Source organism: Dromiciops gliroides, chromosome 3, assembly GCF_019393635.1.
Source record: "Dromiciops gliroides isolate mDroGli1 chromosome 3, mDroGli1.pri, whole genome shotgun sequence".
In the NCBI taxonomy this organism is placed as follows: Eukaryota; Metazoa; Chordata; class Mammalia; order Microbiotheria; family Microbiotheriidae; genus Dromiciops; species Dromiciops gliroides.
Window position 1 is genome coordinate 667,298,104 of NC_057863.1, and position 21,663 is coordinate 667,319,766.

Below are 21,663 nucleotides of genomic sequence, written 5' to 3' on the forward strand. Positions count from 1 at the left end.
AACTAGGTGCTGTTATTATTCTGATTTTATATATGAGGAAACTGAGGCAGAAGTTAAGTAACTTGCCCAGAGTCACACAGTTGTTAAATATGAAGCTGGATTTGAACTCAAATCCTCCTGACTCTAGGCCGTGTTCTATCTACTGAAGACACCTAAACTGCTTCCTAATTTACCTTAAAGCACAGGTCTGACAATGTCATCTCCAGTTAAAAAATTTTTTGGTGGCACCTCATTAGCACTGGGAAAAAGGCAAACGCCTGGACTTGACCTTTCAGGGCCACCAGTTGGACTCTGACTCATTTCCAAGCTTATCTTCCTTGATTCTCCTCCACAGCATTCTCAGGACTCAACATGGCATCCCCTGCCTCAGCCCCTCCACGCACCTGTCCTGGATACTTGGGACTCTGTCCCTGGTCACCTCCATCTCAGCCTCCTGAGCTGCCCTCCATTGCCAACTCTCCTCCACTTGACCTTTCCCAGTTTCCCTGAAGACAATCACTTTACGTTTTTTTTTACTCGTTTCTTCCTCAAGGCTGACTTCAATATCCTAGCACTTTGCACAGTGCCTAGACATGTCAGCACAGCTCAGAAGACATGTTCATGGGATTAAATTCAATTGGACACAGCACATGTTGCCCATGAGCTCCATAGTTGGGAAGCTCACCTTCACTGGCTTGGCAAAGGAATCATCTGTTGCCTGTCTCTTACCTGGGTGACTAGAAATCTCTGCACCTGGGCTGTCCCCCCCCCACCTCAGTGTTTTCCTGAATCCATGGTCCCAGCTGTCCCTGCCCACAGGGCCATGTTAGATTGAGTGGGGAAAGGGAGAAAATTCCAGCTCAACCTTACCAGAATCCCCAATTCTAAGTGATATTAAAGATCTATCTTTCTTTCTTTTCTTTTTTTTTTGCAGGGCAATGAGGGTTAAGTGACTTGCCAAGGGTCACATAGCTAGTGTGTCAAATGTCTGAGGCCAGATTTGAACTCAGTGCTCCTGAATCCAAGGCTGGTGCTTTATCCACTGTGCCACTTAGCTGCCCCTTAAAGATATATCTAACACAAAAATACCTGGGGAGAGGTGTACAGTATGGAATTGCTTTATCTGCCAATGTTAGCTACATGCTGACCATTTAATGGCAGTCCTATGCCACTGCCAGGCCGAGGGTCCTGGGAATGGGGACTTTGGGTCACCAGGCTTCAATCTCCACAAATTCAGGGTTCTGTAAAAGTACCACTTATGGAGGGCTTTAAGCAATGCCAGAGAACCATTTATCCTTTATTATACTTCTATTCCCTGTAAAGTATATACTCCACAAGAAACTTTTCACACCATAAATTGACTTTAATTTATTAAGTATCCTATAGGCACGGCAAACTGTGCTAAATCCAAGGGAAACATATAAAACGTAGATAAAAACCTGGTCCCTGCCCACATGGAATTAACAGTCTAACGAGAGGTTATGACATCTACAAAAAAATGGACTTGTGATTTCTTCTGGCTCTTCCCTCACCCAACTGCAGATCACAGCCCACCTCTGGTTTTTCATCCTGGGGGATTCAGGTAGGGCTACACGGTTCCAAAGACCCCTTCCCCTCTTCCCTCCCTGGTCTTGCACATTTCAAACACCAGTGGGGCACTCAAGCAGCCACGGTACCCCGTTACTGCCACATGACACACCCCTTCTTCCCAGGAAACATGCTGTAGCCGACTTGTAGCACATCCCGTATCATTTTCTGCATCACCAGGGAATCATTTAAATTGAAAAGATGGGTTTTGGGTTTGTTTGTTTTTAACAGCTTGGGATCTTTAAAAGCACTGCCGATTTTCCAAATGTAACTGACCCTGCTCTCTTCCTTCCATTCAATTTTGGTTCCACTCAGCATCCATTTGCAAGGCCTGTCCCAAAGGAGGAGGTTTCTACACCAACTCCAGGGGCTGATCATCCAACTGTATGGCATAGTCTGGACAGAAATACTCTCATCCATTCATTTACTTCTTCCTTGGCGGCCTCTTAGGTGGGGCCCTTGTGAATACCTGGCTCTATCTCATTACAGAGGAGGCTCTGCAATGCAGATCTAATCAGTGTGGCATCCACAAACAACCACAAACATCTCTCCTGACTCACCTTCTCTAGGGAATCCTACTGGGACTTACAAATGCATGTTGTATTCTGTGCACTTTTTACTCAACTGTGTCTATAAAAGTGGTCCTTTGCCAAAGTGGCTCCCTTTTTAGAAGGGAAAATAATTTTGAATACAGGACATTTGCCTTAGAAAGGCACAAACTATTTTGAGGTTCCCGGTTTTTGGAGTGGGGTTGGGGGAAGATCCTTAACAAATGGAAGGATTCAGGACCGGGGTGGGGGTAGATATTTGATCTGCGCTTTAAAGGACATTCACAGGGTAAAAGGAGTAAATTCCAAGCATAGAGTATGGAGCAAAAGTTAAGCAAGCACAACAGAGGGTAAATACAAAAGTAACCTGGTATTGTCCAACAGTGTCAGGACTGTTAAAGTTTGGGGTAGTTTGGGGAATGTCTGTACGCCTCTGGGTAAAAGAGGAGGCTCATAGGAGCAGGACCACTGTCTGGGGCAAGTGACCATAGAAAAAACCCCAAATGGCTCCAGTCACTTCACTAGTGCTGAAATAGCTGGTAGATGTAGTTGCCGTGACTGGACAACTAGGTGGTGCTGCAGTGTATAGAGCACCAGAAGTCAGGAGTCAGACTCATCTTCCTGAGTTCAAATCTGAGCTTAAACACTTAGTGGCCATGTGACCCTGGGCAAATCACTTCATCCTGTTTGTCTCAGTTTCCTCATCTGTAAAATGAGCTTGAAAAGGAAGTAGGAAATAACTCCCCTATCTTTGCCAAGCAAACCCCAAATGGTGTCATAGAGTTGGATACAACTGGAAGGACTGAACAAGAAGTGACTGATGAGCTATTGACAATGATCTTTGAAGGTCATGGGGGGTAGAAGAGGCACTGCAAACGAGAGGAAGGAGAACAGCCTACACATCAGTGGGCTAGACTCAATTCCCAACAAACTTCTAGACTGTGCAATTGAAGGGATGCTTCTGAAACAGCTAGAAAGGGACTTTGCTCAGCAATAGGCCATCAACAATGGTTATGTAAGTGGTTGAACAAAGAAATGCAATCACTATCATTTACCTAGATTTGAGCAAATACCCAGGGTGGAGGGGTAAGAGCTAAATGACAGTTGTTTGGTAGAACTGGCTGATTGTCTGAACCCAAGCACAGTCATTTGTGATTCCAGGCCAGCTTGGAAGGCCCTGTACAGTTGAACACTATCAATAACTTAGATAAAGGCGGAGAATGATACCCTTTATCCACACTGCAGATCAAATTGGGAATGATAACCAACACAGCAGATTATAGGGAGAATTCAAAAAGACCTTGGGGCCAGAACATTGGGCCCAATCTAGTCTGAGACTTAGGTTCACAGGATAACGGACTGGAGTTCAAAGAGACTGCAGAGGTCAACGCAGTCCAACTCCCCCATCTCCCTGTGAAGGGAAGAGACTTGCTTGCCAGCCTCACACAGTAAAACTGGAGCTGGGATTCAAACTGAAGTCTTGCCTCTGATACAAGGTGGAACATGAGCTGGAGATCTGTAAGTTCAAGTCAGGAAAGAAGACTTGACCACAAAGAACTCTGAGGAGGGCCCAAAGCAGAGTCTTGGGGCACACCTACCTCACCAGGTCTGCAAGGGAATGAACTAGCAGAGCAGAAAGAGGTGACAAAATCAGGGTAGAGAGAAGTGTCCACAGTGTCAAAAGCTTCCAAGAGCTGAGGGGGAGAGACTGAACACACAGTGATTTGGGGACAGTGAGTCAATGGTGGCCTGGATGACATTAGGTTGAACAGAATGGTGGGAATGGAAAAGCATGGAGGAGAGAGAGAAGAATGTTTTTGGAAGTGGTGCAGAGAACATTCTACAACAAGTGTGCAGAAGCCAAAGAAAATGGACGGGACCTTAGAGAAGGGAGCATTTTGTTTGAAAGCACTGAGGAGTCACAGATTTTTGCAGGCAGAGAAAGTGGCTTATGTGGAAAGGAGATTGAAGATACCCAAGAGGCAGGAAAGGATAAGGTCAAGGGCACAAGAACAGGGTTTATCCTTAATTAAAGTAAGGACAAGCTTCTCCTGGGACCTGAAGGAAGATGGGGTGAGGCCACTGGGGATGCAGGGGGAAGTGAGAGATTGTACAATGGATCTTCTCAATATGTACAGGGGAAACCTGCAGCTGTTGCCAGCTGTAACTCTGGGAAGTGAGGGGGTTAAAAGCCTTGAGGAAAGAGGAAAAGATTTGGGACAGCCAATGGGGAACTGAGAAAGTTTCTACACATGGAAGGGTTTTTATTTCTTATGAATTATCTTCCATGTATACCTTACCATGCTCATTACATTCACAGGACTGTTTTTATAAGGCTTCTCTGCAATATGACTTCTCTGATGGTAAGGGATGAGCCACCTTTTCACTTTGATACCTTCTATATTCTCTGATGCAAATGAAGGTCTTTCCCAAGTGAAAGAACCACACATTCACTAGATTTATCGCTTCTCATCAACATGAGTTCTGTAATGGGAAGTAAGGGATGAGCTGTGTTTGAAGGCTTTCCCACATACATTACATTCATAAGGTTTCTCCCCAGTGTGAGTTCTCTGATGTACAGTAAGATGGGTGATCTGGGTGAAGGCCTTCCCACACACATTGCATTTATGAGGTTTCTCTCCAGTATGAATTCTTCTATGGGAAGTAAAGGATGATCGATATTTGAAGGCCTTTCCACATTCATTACATTTATGAGGTTTCTCTCCAGTATGAATTCTCTGATGGACAGTGAGATGAGTAAACTGGATGAAGGCCTTCCCACAGTCATTACACTTATGGGGTTTCTCTCCAGTGTGAATTCTCAGGTGTTCGGTAAGGTGTGTGCTCCTACTGAAGGCTTTTCCACATTCATTACATTCATAAGGTCTCCACCCAGTATGTGTTTTCTGATGGTGAGTAAGAGAAGAATTGCAATTGAATGCCTTACCGCATTCATTACATTTATAAGGCTTCTCTCCAGTGTGGATTCTCTGATGGTAAATAAGGAGTGCTTTGCCATTGAAGGCTTTCCCACATTCATTACATATGAGTTTCCCTCCTGTGTGAATTTTCTGATGTTGAGTGAGGGAAGACTTGTAGCTGAAGGCTTTTCCACACTCATTACATTTATGAGGCTTCTCTCCAGTGTGAATTCTCTGGTGGTAAGTCAGAAATGATCTTCGGTTGAAGGCTTTCCCACATTCATTACATTCATAAGGATTCCCTCTTATATGGATCTTTTGATGGTGAGCAAGGGAAGAATAGTGATTGAAAGCTTTATCACATTCAGTACATTTATAAGGCTTCTCTCCTGTATGAATCCTTTGATGGGAATTCAGGGCTGCTATGTGGTTAAAGGCTTTCCCACATTCATTACATATATGGGGATTCTCCCCAATATGAGTTCCTTGATGTATGGCAAGCTGTGCCCTCTGGATAAAGGCTTTTCCACATTCAGTACATTTGTAAGGCCTCTCTCCAGTGTGAATCCTCTGATGGACTGTGAGGTGTGTTCTGGAGATAAAGGCCTTTCCACACTCATTACATTTATGAGGTTTTTCCCCAGTGTGAATCCTCTGGTGCACAGCAAGTTGGGCTCTCTGGATGAAGGCCTTGCCACACTCACTACATTTGTGGGGTTTTTCCCCCGTATGAATCCTCTGATGGACTGTAAGTTGTGCGCTCTGGATGAAGGCCTTGCCACACTCACTACATTTGTGGGGTTTCTCTCCGGTGTGAATCCTCTGATGGACAGTAAGGTTTGTTCTTCGGCTGAAGGCTTTCCCACACTCACGGCACTCATAAGGTTTCTCTCCATTATGAATTTCATATTGAAGGAGGTCTACACTGTGACTATAGGACTTACTACATTCATTGTACTTGGAAAATTTCTTCCCTGAGGAGACCTTACTGCCTTTCACCAGCTCTGAATACTGTTTGAAGCTCTTTCCCCGAGTGTCACTTTTACGCAACAACTTCCCTCTGGGAAGCTTCTGTGGAGGAAAAAGGTTTGCCTCAAGGCCAAGGCTTCTCCCCAACTTCTTGCAGTCATGGCCCTTCCCTTTGCTGGCTGTTCTCTTGGGGGTCCCTTGGACATGCCTAGACTCAGCCTCCTCGTCTCCCACCTGCTGCTCTGAGCTGCCACCATATTCAACAGCTGGCTCCAGCTTGCACCCTTGGGAACCTTCCTTTATGGATCTCCCCGGAGGGGATTCCTCCATCGATACGGACAGCTTAGAAGCCAACTCCTTGGCTTCAGGCTTAGTCTCCCTATCTGAAAGAAGGAAAAGATGACCCATTTAGTCCTCTTTCCAATCAAGAACCTTCAAACATTAAGCAGCAGACGAAATAAAAATAGCTCTTCACATCTGTATATTGTTTTAAAGTTTACAAAGACTTGCCTGTGTGTTCTGTCATTTAAACACTGAACTTTGGGACACACACACACACACACTATATATATATATATATATATATATATATATATATATGTATGTATGTATATATTTTTTGCAGGGCAATAAGGGTTAAGTGACTTTCCCAGGGTCACACAGCTAGTAAGTATCAAATGTCTGAGGCCAGATTTAAACTCGGGCCCTTCTGAATTCAGGGCCGATGCTTTATCCACTGGGCCACCTAGCTGCCCCGACACACAATATATTTTGCAGAAGAGTGAATGGACTCGGAATGCGTAACCCAAGAACACGCTACCAAGGAGGAGAGGACTCGCATTCAAGCCCAGTCCTAAGCTCTTGCCAGAGCACACCACTGAGTAACTTCAGTCCAAGGCAAGTCAAGGGAATTCCATCCAAATGCATTAAAAGAACTTGCAAATAGGAATGAAGATGCCACTTGAGAAATCCTGGAGAATCAGATCTATGTCAGAATAATGGTGATAAGTACATATCATAGTTTCTTTTGGAAATACAAGGTAGGCTGAATAAACTGCAAATAGTTCAGTCCACTGCTAAAAGATTTTTAAAAACCCAATACATTAACAAAAGGGCACTTTTCATTTTTTTTTTTTTGGCGGGGCAATGAGGGTTAAGTGACTTGCCCAGGGTTACACAGCTAATAACTGTCAAATGTCTGAGGCTGGATTTGAACTCAGATCCTCCCGAATCCAGGGCCACTGCGCCACCTAGCTGCCCCAAAAGGGCCCTTTTAAAAGAACCTAACACAGGTTTTCTACAAACCAACCAATCCACGATAAACTGCTGGCATTTCCCTCACAGGCAGGGTTTTAACCTGGGAGATCAGCAGAGGGCACAGCCATCTAGGTCTCAGCAAGGCGTCGGATACAATCTCTCCCCACAGCCTTGTGGATGAGATGCAGAATAGTGGGACGTATAAAAGTGGAGGTGGGAGGGGGACAATTTGGAATAGAAAATAAAATTTAGTTTAAAAAAGTAGCCATTTCTCAAAACTGAGGAAGTTTCTAAAGGCTTGCCTCAGCCTTCCTTCACAGGCATAAGGACCACTAAAAACCTCCCCAAAGTGGCCTCAGGGAAAGTGCTTCTTCTTCCTGCCTGAAGAGGAAACCTCAGGCTTCCACGTGTCCCGTGTGCCCTGCCACTTACCCAAAGAGGCCCGTGCAGAGGCTCCTCTCTTCAGCACCCAAGGCACTCGCCCTTGCTCCAAGCGGGAGATCACATCTGGCTTGGAAATTGGATGTCCTGCTTGTGGGAGGAAAAGCAAAAGCAGGGAATAGGCAAGGCCTTGGGGGAGCCAGCTAGTGTTAAGGCTCTAGCCTTGGCCCTTGGGGCTTTTCGGAGAGAGCCTGAGGACTGCCTGCAGTCATTCCAAGTGCATCCTACACCACAATTCATCTAGTGCAAAGCACTTTTAGGACTTCCTTAGAGCTATACTGAGAGGCGGGTGCTATTTCTACCCTTGTTTTACAAATGTATAAACTGAGGCTGATTAAGTGATTTGACCAAGGGCACCCAGAGAGTATCTGAGGCAGGACTTGAATCTGGGTCTTCCTAACTCTGGGTCTCACACTCAATGCACTGAACCACCTAGCGGACCGATAAGTGTGGGGGGAATTTAGGCTGCTTTAGGGGAGGGCTGCACTGTAGCATGTCCTGGATAGACCCTTTATGGAAACTTCTATCACAAGCTTGAGCGTATCCAGGAAATGACAACAATAGCAGTGGGGAGCCCGCCGAGCTTACCAAGCGAGATCAGTTCAAAGACTGCAAAGGCTCTACCTGAAGAAGATCCCACTCCGATCTGAAACAAGGGGGGAAATGAGGAGAAAGCCTCCGAGGTCGCGGGAGGGAGAAGCTCCTGAGGAAGCTCTTCAGAAAGGGGATTTCTGAATGCAGTGAGCACTTGGTAAATGCCCAGCATGTGCTACGGATATCTGGGGGCTACAACGAGCTCCCACACAGCCAAGAAAAAGGACTCCTGGGAGTGGGCATGAAGACTTACGGATTTTATGCCATTGGATCCTCATCAACACCCTGGGAGTAGTGATTATCATCACCCCCATTTTACAAACAAGGAAAGAGAGGTTAAGTGACTTGCTCAGGATGACCCAGCTAAGTGTTTGAGGCAGGATTGGAACTCAGGTCTCCCTGACCCCAAGTCTAACACTTCATCCACTGAACCCCCCAGCTGCCTCTTATGTAGAAGAGAGAAAGGAGTGTATTCTTGGTATAAAGAACAGTCTCTCCAAAGCTATGAAGGAGGGACATGGAAGGTCGTAGGAAGAGCGGGAATGGCCTAGGCCTTTACCCGGCACCAAACCATGTGCCTGGCACTGTGCCAAGCACCCCAGGGAAGGAGGAGCTATTCTAATGCCCATTTCACAGCTGAGGAAAATGAGGCCAAGAGAGAGGAGGTAACTTGTCCAGGGTCTCTTAGCTAGGAAGTGTCTGAGGCCACACTCAAACTCGGGTCGTGCTGACTCCGGGCCTGGATTTCTATCCACTGGACTGAGTGAGCCGGCACAGAGAATACGTGAGGTGGACTAATGGGAAACTAGCCTGGACAGTAAAGGACTCTAAATGCGAGAGGGAGAGCAGGGAACCCATGAACCCCCGGGCAGAGGCAGACTGCTCAGGTGCCAGTGATCTCCCTGGCCCCGAAGGATCAGAGAGGGGATGCTGGAGGCAGCCGGAGGTGACAGGGGAGGACTCAGCCGGAAGGCCGGGACTGGAGAGAAATCGGTTCTTGGACCGAATGCCTGCCATTCTGACTGCAGTCCCTGCCTCGGGGTGAGGCCAGAAGCCTGAGCAGAGCCCGAGGCAGGGGCTGCCAGGAGGGTGACACAGAGAAGGGGGGGAGTTCAGCGGAACGCGCCTGGGGCTGAGTACAGGCTTTTGTCGGCCTGGAGGGAGCAGCATCACGAGGCCGGGCTTGGAGCCCCAGAAGAAGGCGTGCTCACACAAGTCTGGCCAGAGCAGACGCACAGGAGGCCTGGGGAGAGCAGGGACCCACATGGCAGTCCGGCCTATGAGAGGGTGAGGAAGGGCAGGGAGGCTGCCCGAGGCTCTCACCACCAATGCTCAGGCAGGTGTTGGTCCCGGGGAGTCAACAAGGCCAACCTGGGGGGACGTGGCAAGCCGGGCAGGGCCGGGTGGGTCAGAATGGGATTCGGATCTCCGTGATGGTGACCCTTGGAGGCAAGGTGGGCTGAGGCAGAGCGAGAAGCGGGCCGTCCTGGGGCATCTTACCCAGTGAGACCACGACCAGGTTGTGGTAGTTCTCCAGCATGACGTCCCTGTACAGGTCCCTCTGCGGACGGTCCAGCCGCATCCACTCCTCCCGAGTGAAGTCCACAGATACGTCCTGGAAGGTCACTGGCTCCTGCGGAGTCAAGCACACAATCCTAACCATGGCAGCCGGCCTAGCAAGTGTCTGAGGCGGACCCCGGGCTCCCTCCCAGGAGGCCTCGAGTATCTGCTAATGAGACCCCATGGGCCGCCTATGGGTCTTGTGAAGGAAGTCCCGAGCTCTGAGGGCTCCACAGTGGCCAGGGACGGACAGGACCCAGCCAGGTTGAGTCGGCCCTCTCAACTGTACAGGGGCCGCAGCCTGCCGACAAAAGACTCCCCCTCCGAGGGGTGACTTAGTTCTCCGGGATGCCGGGAATCTCTTCCTAATAATACACTCACCCCCATCACGAATGGATGCTCTATGCTCCTGGGGCAGACCGGCCCGCCCAAAAAGGTCAGCCCAATTCAAACAGCCAGAGAAGACAGTGGCTCCAACAGACCAGTCATACAAAGGCTCTGGGGACACGTGGGGGGAAAAGGGAGTAAGCATTTATGGGGCACCTGCTGGATGCAGGCTGGGCACTGTGCCAAGTGCTTTACTATGATCATCTCCTCTGAGCCTCACAAAAACCCTGCAATGAGGGGCTATTATGATCCTCATTTCCCCAGGGAGGAAACTGAGGCAGACAAAGGTGAAGTGACCTGCCCAGGCTTGAACTGGGTAAGTTGCCAGTTTATGAAGAAAGTCATTGACAGTCCCTTCCCTAAACTACTTGAGGTTTTTTTTTGGGGGGGTAGGGGCTGGGCAATGAGGGTTAAGTGACTTGCTCAAGGTCACACAGCTAGTAAGTGTCAAGGGTCTAAGGCCAGATTTGAACTCAGGTCCTCCTGAATCCAGGGCTGGTGCTCTATCCACTGCGCCACCTAGCTGCCTCACTACATGAGATCTTGAACAGGCCCCCTGTTATACAGGTACGGCTAAGAGGTGCCACATTACACAGAGCAATAGGCCAGGAGCCAAAGTCCTGAGTTCAAATCCAGCCTCAGACACCTCCTAGCCTTGTGACCCTGGGCAAGTCACCTAACCATAGCTGCTTCAGTTTCCTCATCAGTAAAAGGGGCTAATAAGAGCTGCTGCCTCCCAGGGCTATGGTGAGGATGGAATGAGAGAATTACCAAGCGCCTGGCACAGTGCCCGGCACACAGCGCCCGGCCAAAGCGGCTCCTTCCCCCACCAGAACACAGAACTGCTCGTGTCAGCCATGCTTGATTTACAGCAGTCGCCAAAGCCCGATCACGTTTCCCACAGTCCCGCTGCCTTCTCGTTAATGCCCGGCGGTGTTCGAGCGGGCTGTCCTCCTGGCAGAGCATGAAAACATCTCACAGAAGCCCAGGGGTCAGAGCCCCGGGAGAACCGCCACTTGCCCCATTACGGAAAAGAAAACAAAGTGACTGAGGTTCAGGGCAGCAGCTGGACTGCCCGAAGACCCTGCACTAGGCCAAACCACCTCTAGGAACACCCCGAGGGACGGAGAGGAGAGCCAGAATACCCAGAGAAGCCATCCCAGACTCGGAGCCCCGAGCAGGACGGGGAGGGGCAGGGGGCAGGGGCAGGATCCGACCCTGGCTCCCTCTCTGGACACGACCAGTGGTGACTCACGCACGGAGCGAAACCTCAGACTTCTATTAACTCATATTATTGTTCAGGGCTCTTATAACTTTTGGGGAGCTGGAAGCTCCAACCTCCCCTGAGGCTGATCCCCTAACAGTGATCAAGGAAAGTCTGCTGCTTTTGCTGAGAACAGGGCGAAGCTGGAAAAGAGCTGGCTCGTGGCTGACCCCCTGCCACCAAGCCCTCCAACACAGGCACTGGCCCGGAGTCCTCTCCCTGGGGCCTGGCAGGAGGCTCAGTGTGCATGAGATTGCAACACGCAAGAGCGGGATGTGATTTTCTCTACAAAAACCCTTCATCTGCAAGAATCCTCCTCTTGGTTCCCGGGTATTTTCCCTCTCTCACTTCTGGGGTGGGCAGATTTCTCTGGGCTCTCTCACGACATTATGATGAGTTATCTCCCAGGGTGGTTGCGAGGCTCCAAGGAGAAGCTATCTGTAAAGTGCTTAACACACTGTAGGTGCTGAATGAATGTTTGTCCTCGTCCCTGAAGGACCAAGAAGTGAGTGTGACCCCAAGCAGAACCGCCAGGTGACCCCCGCCCCCACTTCAGTACTAGGTTGTGCTTCCGGCTCCTCAGCCCCCAGAAGGCCTTTCAAGGAAGGTGAAGATGTTCTGCATAACTGCACATGGAGGACATATACTGAATTGCTTGATTTCATAGGGAGAGCTGAGGAGGGAGGGAGGAAGGAAAATTCAGAAAACAGAATTAGCTGAAAGACCTTAATCTCATCAGAGTGGGAATAACACACACACCCAATTGGGGGAGTAATCTATTTAACCCTACAGGAAAGTAGGAGGGGAAGAGGATAAGGAGGGAAGGGTGAAAGAAGGGAGGGCAGATTAAGGAGGAATAGGGCAAAAGAAGATAGAAAATAGAGTAAATATCACGGGAAGGGAATAGGAGGGAGGGAAATAGTTATGATGGACTACAATGGCAAAACGGAAGGTACCTATTCAGCTGGGCTATTGTGAAGAAAATTCTTTGTCAGGTTTAAGGTACTATATAAAAGTTATGATGAACAGGATGCTATCAGAAAAGCCTGGGAAGACCCACATGAACTGAGGCAGAGAGAAATGTGCTGTCTACAAAATAGCAGCAATAGTGGAAGACGATCTGGGGAAGCCCGTGGGTATTTTCAGCAAGGCAATGATCCAAGATAACTCTGAAGGACTTAGGAAAATTGCAACCCATCTACAGAGAAAGAACTGATGGTATCTGAAAGCAGATGGAAGCACATTTTAATTCTTTGACAATTCCTTAATCTGAAGTCTTGTTTTGATCTGTTTTTTCTCACAACCTAGCTAATGTGGAGATGTTTCCCATGACTACTCAAGTATAACTTATATTGAATTGTTTGAATTGGCGGGGTGGGAAGGGAGGAAGAGAAGTTGGAACACAGTTTTTAATTGATGTCAAAATTTTCTTTTAAGTGGGATTTGGAAAATAAAATTCTAAAAAAAGAAGAAGGCAATGTGGCACTGCGGTCAGAGCTGGAGGTAGAAGTCCAGAACCTGATCCCAGTCACTTCCCCGAAAGCTCTTGCCCTGCTGCGATGGTGGGGGTAGGGGGAAGGCCATGCAGCTCTCCTCTGCCCCGGCTCCCTGGCACCAGAGCAGAGCAAACAATGGGCAGGGCCCTCAAGCTCACACCCCACCAGGTTCTCTCTCTCTCTCTCAGGAGGGGGACCCATTTTTAATGGGCAAACCGAAAGAAGCTGGCAGCCCAAACCTAGAAGGCATTAACACAAGTGAGTGAGGGGCCGTTCATTCTCCAGGAGAATTCAAACAGCTGGCGTTCACCTACCCTGGCACGAGGACCCGCCCCTCCGTGAGACCAGGGTCAGCTGAGGTGAACCTCAGAGTCCCAGAGATGCCCCCTGCCATGGGAGGAGCCCTCCAGGGCAGCCTGGCGGGGGTAGCAAGTGCTGCACCTGGAGGAGGAGCAGGGTCGGGCCAGGCAGATCTCGCCAGCCGCCAGCCTGGAGCCCAAGAGCCCTTGGAAGGGCAGGGGCCTCCCGGGGCCTCCCTGGTCATCGGCCCTGGACGGAGCTGAAATGCATCGAGTGTGATCGGTGGTGAGGACGACCATGGACCCCCCTGACTGACCTGCTGCTGACACCTCCAGGAGCTCCAGGGCGGGGGCTGCCACGCAGGCCCACATGCACTAAGGGCTTACACAACAGACACAAAGCACAAGCAGACCCAAGTCCGATGGAGAACCTCCTCTCCCCCCCCCCCATCCCCAATCTGCTCCCAGCAGGGGGGAGACTAGGACCCCGCCTGGCTGCTGGCTTGCCCTGCCCTCTGGATAGGGGAGGGGATTCTCTATCCCCTGAGGAAAACAAGAGGACCCACACCCACACCTCTGAGGTGAGGTCTGGGGGGGAGGTCAGTGGGCTGGGAGCTAAGCGGCCTTCAGCACAAAAGGTTCCCTAATATACTTGCACCAAGTCATGCTCCACCAAAGGAACTGGCCAGGATGGCAGGGCAGCGGGCAGGTCTACACACCCCCTCAGGAGGGGAGGCGAGGCACCAGCTGGAACAGCCTCCGTAAAGTGGGGAGACCCAGGCTGATCAAAATAAAGCCACAAACCAGAAACGACAGAGCCTGCCCTCTGCCAGGCCCATCTCCTCTCGGCCGGCCCGGCCCCCAGGCCTGTCTTGTCTCTGGACTGGCAGAGCCTGGCGCACTGTCCTCCTGAACAGATGCTTGCAGACATGCTTCCCTCACGGGCTCCTCCTCTAAGGCAGCCCATTGGAGACAGGGAAGAAGTGGGACCGTCTGCAGGGCAGGGACGGGCACTGACGAGTGGCAGAAGGCTCGAGGCCTGACAGGTTTGTGGGAGGTGGCCTGGGCCCAAGGCCAGGGGAGGGCCACGAATCCAGTCTCTTCATGACCATATGGACTGGCTCTAGACCTACAAGAGAAATGCCGATGAAGTCCCAGCTGGCACTGGTGTGAAATGGCTCAAGTTTCCCAAGGGGTGTCTGAACCTTGGCCTCAGAGATGCCAGGGCCAGGCCTACACACTCCGAGGAAACGTCGGAGACGACACACTGACGATTTCAGGCACCAGCAGGGGCACTGAACTGGGTACCCACCCACCGGCCCCAGGGAGGAGGTGAGAAAACACCCCCGCTCTCAGCAGGGGCTGGGGGACAGGAGGCCTGTCCAGGGCAGGTTTGCAAGAGGGGAATGAGCAAGGACCCGCGACTGTGATGTGAAAAGAAGAGAGGGCGGCAACAAAGACCAGAAAACAGAACCACTGTGGTCTCCCCAGGTCACCCGTGTGCCAGAGGCAAGAGCTGAGCACGGGATGCCCAGCGGCCGCCACACCCCGTGACTTTTGAAATTCTTGTTCCAAAAAAGAGTAATGAAACTGTCCAAGAGGAATTCTGAATAATAAGAAGCAACATGTTTATATTATTTCAGCCTTTTTGATCATTCGTTTGACATATTCTCAAGTCTAGCAAAAATAAAGCATTTCTATAATCTAGTTTACAAACAACACAATGAACTTAATCACCAAGGTTGGCAAATACTGGGTTCTATCAGGAGATGATGACCCGTGGGAATGAAAGGACTAGCATCTCACAACGTGGGATAGCCCCAGGAGCGTGTGCACATCCATGTGCACATGTGTGCATAGGGATATGCACGTGTGACCTAAGGAACATGCCCGTGAGCAGCTGGTTTAAGGAACTGCTCTCTGGCCCTCAAAGGGGACAAGGGGAAGTCCCCTGCCCACCAGGTGGCAACGTTGGATAAAAGGAAGGAGTCTGGGCCTGCCCAGAGGGTCTGGCTGTGCTGCCTACCCACGCCACCTCTGGATCCATGACTGGCATCCAGGGCCCAGCCGGGCCAAGCTGAGCCCCACCGCGGGGAAGCCCTTCAGATATGGGGCAACGACCACCCAGTCCTGCCTCTGCCCCTAGAGGCAGCCCCTCTTACAGGCCGAGGCTGAGTCCTTGGTCTGAGTCTACCCAGCAGGCTTCCCTGGGCTGGGCAGCGAGGGCAGAGAACGTGCCCACACCCTGAGAACAAGGCGCCCTTTCAGGAGGGGAATGAAGCCCCTGCTCACCTGGTGGGTGGCTCCCAGGCCCCTGGGTGCCATGGCTCCCTCTCCCTCACAGAGGGTCCTCTCCGAGCGGATGGGGGCGTCTTCACAAGATAGAGCTGAGAGGGGAGAAAAAGGAAGATGAAGGGAAGATGCTTCCGCCCCTCCTTAGGGTACCAGCCCTCTACCCTGCTCCCCGCAGCTGGGCCCGAGGGTGCCCTGCAGCCTGGCCAAGGGGGCTGAGCGAGCAAGCCCTCAGGAAGCACCTGCGACAACATCACTCCAAGCCCGGCCCCTGATGCAGGTGGGACAAAGAGGGGCACCTGCAGGGCCCGGCACACAGGAGGCGCTTAATGGATGATTGGCCTGGGAGGAAGGCCAAGCTTTCGGGTGCAGGAGCCCAGATCCACGGGACCCTGGATGAGTCACAGCCTCGATAGACTCTGAGACTAAGCACTCACGCCCGCCGCTCTAGCCTCAGTTTCCACAACTGTAAAATGGAGGGCAATGACCCCTGCTCTGTGGGTGAAGATAAAGACTGTGACACAGTGGAGAGAGTATTGACTTGGGATTCAAAAGCCCTGGATTCGAATCCTGCCCGTCACTTACTCATCAGGGCTGAATACTTTCATTTGGCAGATGAGGGACCTGAGGGTGGTGGAGGTGAGAAGGGGGAGCATCCCAGGCAGGGGGCACAGCCAAGAGATGGCTCTGATGAGCACCTGCTGCCTCTCCCAGGCCGGGCTCAGCCCTTGTACCTCCCCCAGCCCCTCCCAACACTGCACGGGGGCACCTGGTTAACCCCCCAACCCCTCCCCATCCTGGTCCTTTTGGGGTTGTCTTCCCATTAGATCGTCAGCTCCCAGAGGGCAGGGCTGTCTCCCTTGTGCCTCCTTGTCCTGTTTGATACAACCCCTCCTCTCCCCAGCCCAGGGCTGGGTGGTGGCAGGGGGCCCCGACTTCCTACTACCAAACATGCCTGAAGGGAGCCCCGGGTGGGGTTTGGGCAGAGAGGGAGGAAGACTGGACGCTCCCTCCCATCCTCGAACCTCTAAATGAGGAAATTAGGAATGGGGCACACAGCGCCAAGGACGGAGGGCACCCCCTCCTCTCCCCTGCTCATGGGGTCGGCTCAGCCAGAGATGGGGGACAGACTGGGGGAGGGAGAGACTAGGGCCTCCACTCACTGGTGCCACCTTTGATGAGGCGGAGGAGGCCCCGGTGGCCACAGGCGGCCACAGTGGGGGACGAGGGAAATGGGAAAGCAGAATAAGAGACCTGAGGCTCGCCTGGCAAGCGTCACCAAAGCCGAGGCCTCGGAGCCCGAGCTAAGGACCTGCGCGGCCCAAGGCAGGAGGCCGCCCCGCTGCCACCTCATCTCAACAAGAAATCCGGCCAGTGCCAGGCCAAGCCCTCTGGAGAAGAGGCTGCCAGAAGGCAGGCTGGTGTCCCTGAGGGTCAAGGAGTGCAGGGCGCAGTGCCCAGGCCTGCCTCATCATGAACAGGAAAGGGGCATAAGTTGGGTGGGCTGGGCTGGGGGGTCAGTGTATTCCTGGGGGCGGGGAGAGACAGGGCAAAGGCGAACACCATAGAGCCACCCGCCCAGGCACCACCTCGGGGAGTGGGCGAGGAGGGAGCCGGGGGCACCTGGACCCAGGAAGCCCCGCAGCAGGGTGGGCACCACCAGGGGCATGGGCATCACCAGGGGCATGGCCCATGGTGTGGAAGGAAGCCTGCTCTAAGAACCCTGGGCAGTGAGCTGCAGGGCCACAGCAGAGAAGGAAATCCAGGGAGCACCCCCAGAGGGGAGAGGGACAAGGTGACCCAGCGCCCAAACTGGGGGGTGCGGGGGAGGGGGGGGGCACCTCGCCCCAACTGAGCAGAGACATCTGTGTTTGCAGAGGAAGAGGGAGGGCGCCGCTCCTGGCAGGGACCAGATAGGACAGGAGGGGGATCCCACTGGCAGCCCCTTCCATTCGGCTCCTGCCCTGGCCCCAGGGCCCCAGAGGGGGGCGGCGCTCTGGGATCTGCATCCAGCAGGTCACCTGAAGCCCCTCATCTGGTGGCTGGGAGCCCCCTGAGGACACAGCCTGCCCCCACCCCTTCCACAGCTGGCTGATGGGGGGGCACCCCTCCTCTGCTGTCCACTCAGGCTCCACCCTCCAGCCAAGTCAGACTAGTCCCCTCCAGACCCCCAGGACACCCCCTCCTGCCATCCCAGAGCCCGGGGCCCAACTCCTGGCTTCTACACCCATCTGGGCACTTCCTCAGCCACACCCAAAGATGGTACCACCCCAGATCTGGGCCCCCAGGGTCTTCCTTCCCTGGCCTGGCTACCCTGTCCCTCCCCCCCCCAGGGGTCCTTGCCGATCCTGCCAGGGCACAGCCCCCTCTCCTGGGCCACCACCCTCACCACCCCGGGGCCCCTCCAGCTCCAGGGGCTGCCCCCTTCTACCTTCCCCCTGTACCAGGGCCGCACACTGCCCAGGGGCTTGCCCGGGGAGCCCTCAGGATGGGAGCCAGGCCATCTGCGGGCCCCTGTGCCCAGGCTGGCTGGCACAGAGTCGGCCGAGGCTGGCCAAAGAGCTGGGTGCGAGGGCGGGGCTTGGGAGTTCAGAAAGGGGTGGGGGCAGAAGAGCCCCCCAGAGATGGGGAGAAAAGCCTAAGGAACCAGGCAGCCCCCAGGATCCCCTCCCTGGACCCCGCCCCCCTGTCCCCCCCCCATGCCTTCCCTGGGCCCGCCCCCCTGTCCCCCCCCCAGGATGCCTTCCCTGGGCCCGCCCCCCCTGCACCCCCTCCCCCGCCCCCATCCCCTCCCTGGACCCCTCCCCCTGCCCTCCCCCCCCAGCATGCCCTCCCTGGGCTCTGCCCCCCAGGAGCCCCTCCCTCTGCCCCCCCATGCCCCCCAGGAGGCCCTCCCTGGGCTCCGCCCCCCAGGAGCCCCTCCCCCTGCCCCTCCATCCCCTCCCTGGATCCCTCCCCCTGCCCTCCCCCCCAGGAGCCCCTCCCCCTGCCCCTCCATCCCCTCCCTGGATCCCTCCCCTTGCCCTCCCCCCAGGATGCCCTCCCTGGGCTCCGCCCCCCCGGAGCCCCTCCCCCTGCCCCCATCCCCTCCCTGGACCCCGCCCCCTGCCCCCCCGGAGCCCCTCCCCCTGCCCCCCCCCCCCCGCGGGCCCCCCTCACCTCGCCCTCTCCACGCCATGGTCACCTCCAGGGGCTGAAGGGCGCGCTCTGGCCTCAGGCCGGGGCTGGCATCTCCCGAGGGTCCGAGGCTAGGGGTCTGTGGGGAGAAGCCACGTGACGCCGGTGGGCAGCAGGGTCTCCCTCCCCGGGCGCCCCCTCCCTCTCGTGCCTCCCACCAAGGCCCCCCCCTTCTTTGTCTCTGGGGTTCGGCTGGGGGGGGTCCCGGGGGAGGGGAGGGCGCGGGGTCAGCCCCAGGGTCACGGCCCCCCCCCCCCCAGCCCCGCTCCCTCCGCGGACCCTGCCGCCCTCTGACCCCGCGCACCCCGCGCACTCTTCGCTCCCCCCCACCCCGCCGGACCTCGCCCCTCCTCGAGGACCCCCCTCCCCTGCCCTCCCCGCTCCCTCGCTCACCGCCTCCTCCGGCACTCGGAGAAGAAAAAGCCCGAGGGCCCGCACGAGAGGCTGCGCCTGCGCCGCCGCGCTTCCGTTCCGAACTACGATTCCCATGAGGCACTGGGGCCTGGCCGGGCGGAGACACAGCAGGCGGTTCGGCCGCGAGCCTTCTGGGAAATGGAGTCCACGAGCAGGGTCCGCAGGGCGCCTGCGCGGCCGGGCTTTCCCACTGTCAGCGAGGCCTTGAAGGCCGAGACAAATGGAGAAGCTGATGGAGCTCCGGCCTGGGAGTCAGGAGGACACGAGTTCAAATCCGCTTCGGAAACTTGGCACTTAGTATCTGTGTGACCCTGGGCAAGTCACTTCACCCCCACTGCTATCTCCGGTCGTCCTTGGGGGCGGGGGGGGGGGGAGGTTCGGGCAGAGCCAGAGCTTGTGGGATCTCCCACATTACAGAAGCACCCACTTAACGAGGGGGCGGGGAGCCTGAACTGTGCTGGGGACCCCCAACCGAAGAGCCGCCTCTAAGCCTGGGCGGGGGGGAGTCCCAAAGCGAAGGTGTGCTCCCCGGGGATCCAGGTCAACACTCAATAAGCGCCTACTGTGTGCGCCCCCCGGGGCTGGGCACTGAGACCACCAAAAGGGGCCTCGTCCAGTCTCTGCCCTCGGGCAGCTCACGATCTGATGGGGGAGGGGCGCCCGGCCAACAATTAGGGACAAACCCGCTGGAGACCGGACCGACAGGGGTCAGCCCCCCTGCATGGAGGGGTGGGTGGGGGGATTCCTGGAGAAGGTGGGGTTCTCGTGGGGACTGAAAGGCAGGCGTGGAGGAGGAAGAACGTGCGTGGGGGGCAGTCCGAGAACAGGGATGGAGGGGCTGGTTGGTGGGACAGCGGCCACTGGGGGCATCGGTGGAAGAGCGAGGTGTAGGAAGGCTGGGAGAGGAGGAGGGGGGGCTCCGGAGGCAGAGGAGCATCTTGTGTTTGATCTTGGATGTAGGGAGCCACGGGACGTTCTTGGAGTGGGGAGAGACTGGAGGCAGCCCGACCTTGGCCTCCCCCCCCCCCCGTACTTCTAAGATCCAGGTGTGAGGTGATGGGGGGGGGGGGGCGCAGTGTCAGATTCACTGGACGCTGTGAGGTGAGAAAGGAATACGGACTATTTGTCCCCGAAATCCCAGAGTAAGGCTAGGGCCTCTTAAGAGACAGTGACAGCAGACAAAGCACACAGTTATTAGCGCGATTGGCAAAAGCACGCAGACCTTTTCCCCAAAAAGGAAGAACGCCCGTTTGGCGAATGAGGATAATAAAGCCTTTGAGCCCCAGTATTTGTTGGGGGTGGGTTGCAATACTTGAACAACGAAGGTGCGGCTCCTTATTGATGGGTCAGTCAGCTCTGGTCTCACTAACTCTGCTTCCGGGTTTTGCACAGAATCTTAGTTCCCTTTTGCACAATATAAATCAGCCTGATGATCCAAGCTCGATGCACCATATGATAAGGGGATGTAAAACAAAAGGGGGGTGGGCTTTGCAGATGAGGGAATCTCAGAGACCCATAGGCCCATAGAACCCCAGACGACTCATGATTGTTGGGGAGACGGACAGGAAGGCTCTGGTGGATAAAGAAACCCTAAATCACCCAATAGTCCAGGGGGAGGTCTCAGCAGGCAAGAATGCTCTATGTGAGGGGTGGCTAGGTGGCGCAGTGGATAGAGCACCTGCCCTGGATTCAGGAGGACCTCAGTTCAAATATGGCCTCAGACACTTGACACTTACTAGCTGTGTGACCCTGGGCAAGTCACTTAACCCCAATTGCCTCACCAAAAAAAAAAAAAAAGAGATCCACGATCAAGGACCTTGTCTCTTCCATGCTGCAAGAGAGATTCCCCAAAAGTTGTGACTGCTGTCGCCAGGTGGCTCTGGAGGGTGTGATGCCTGGGAAGGCAAACAGAGGTACAAGGGCAGGACACGCACGTTTGTGGCAGTCCCAAGTGACTGCCTCAAAGGAGAGCACTGGGAAGGTAATACAGTGACAGGGGCAGGCAGGGGGAGATAGGTGTGGCTGCCGCCAAGGACAACCAACGCAGCATGAGGGCGCGCCTCGGCACAGGTGCTGCAGGGCTGGTGGCAAACACAACCGGGAGCTGAGTGAGGAGTGCTCCCCTGATGATGTCGAGGCAGGGCTCCGTGGGTGACCCCTCAGAGAACGACATAGCCTTCTCGGGGTCCCAGAGAGGAGCTGAGATAGGAGCCCGCAGCAATGCCCAAGAGCGAATTGTGCGGCGGGTGACATGGTTCCCACAGTTCCAGGGAGGTCGGCCCGCATTAGTCAGCTCAGCCCCAGCCTAGGTGCTCCCCACCCTTGTTGAGCCTGAGGAGGCCAGGTAGGGGGGAACCACTTGGACTTTGGTGGGGGGCTGTTTCCACCCTAATGGGGAGGTTACAGTAGGGCTGGGCCACATTGCCCAGGAACTCTGATTTGGGTTTGGGGCATGTGTTGTTTGAGGGGCGGCAGGTG

At 54.1% G+C, this 21,663-nt stretch overlaps 2 protein-coding genes across 3 annotated transcripts in view; one reads left to right on the top strand and one right to left on the bottom strand.

Annotated features, from left to right (window-relative positions):
- Positions 1-21,663, top strand: part of LOC122749581 (zinc finger protein 420-like) — a 410,887-nt gene that overhangs the window by 38,653 nt on the left and 350,571 nt on the right. The window lies entirely within an intron of this gene.
- LOC122749584 (zinc finger protein 260-like) lies at positions 1,337-19,239 on the bottom strand. Of its 2 annotated transcripts, none has more exons than XM_043996017.1 (6): positions 19,165-19,239; positions 18,754-18,850; positions 15,595-15,689; positions 9,797-9,929; positions 7,694-7,789; positions 1,337-6,387 (listed from the first exon to the last, which is right to left on the bottom strand). In XM_043996017.1, exons 2-6 carry the CDS (start codon positions 18,770-18,772, stop codon positions 4,574-4,576), a joined length of 2,157 nt encoding a protein of 718 aa, XP_043851952.1. In that variant the 5' UTR covers positions 18,773-18,850; positions 19,165-19,239; the 3' UTR covers positions 1,337-4,573. The 2 variants fall into 2 exon arrangements, with proteins under 2 accessions (XP_043851952.1, XP_043851951.1); XM_043996016.1 differs by having other exon boundaries at positions 7,694-7,792.

Coding starts and splice junctions, on each gene's coding strand:
- LOC122749584 (XM_043996016.1), bottom strand. Junction 9,930..15,594: donor GCCTGGGAGCCACCCACCAG/GTGAGCAGGGGC, acceptor TTGACTCCGCAG/GAGCCAGTGACCTTCCAGGA. Junction 7,793..9,796: donor CCTGGTCGTGGTCTCACTGG/GTAAGATGCCCC, acceptor TCCTCCCACAAG/CAGGACATCCAATTTCCAAG.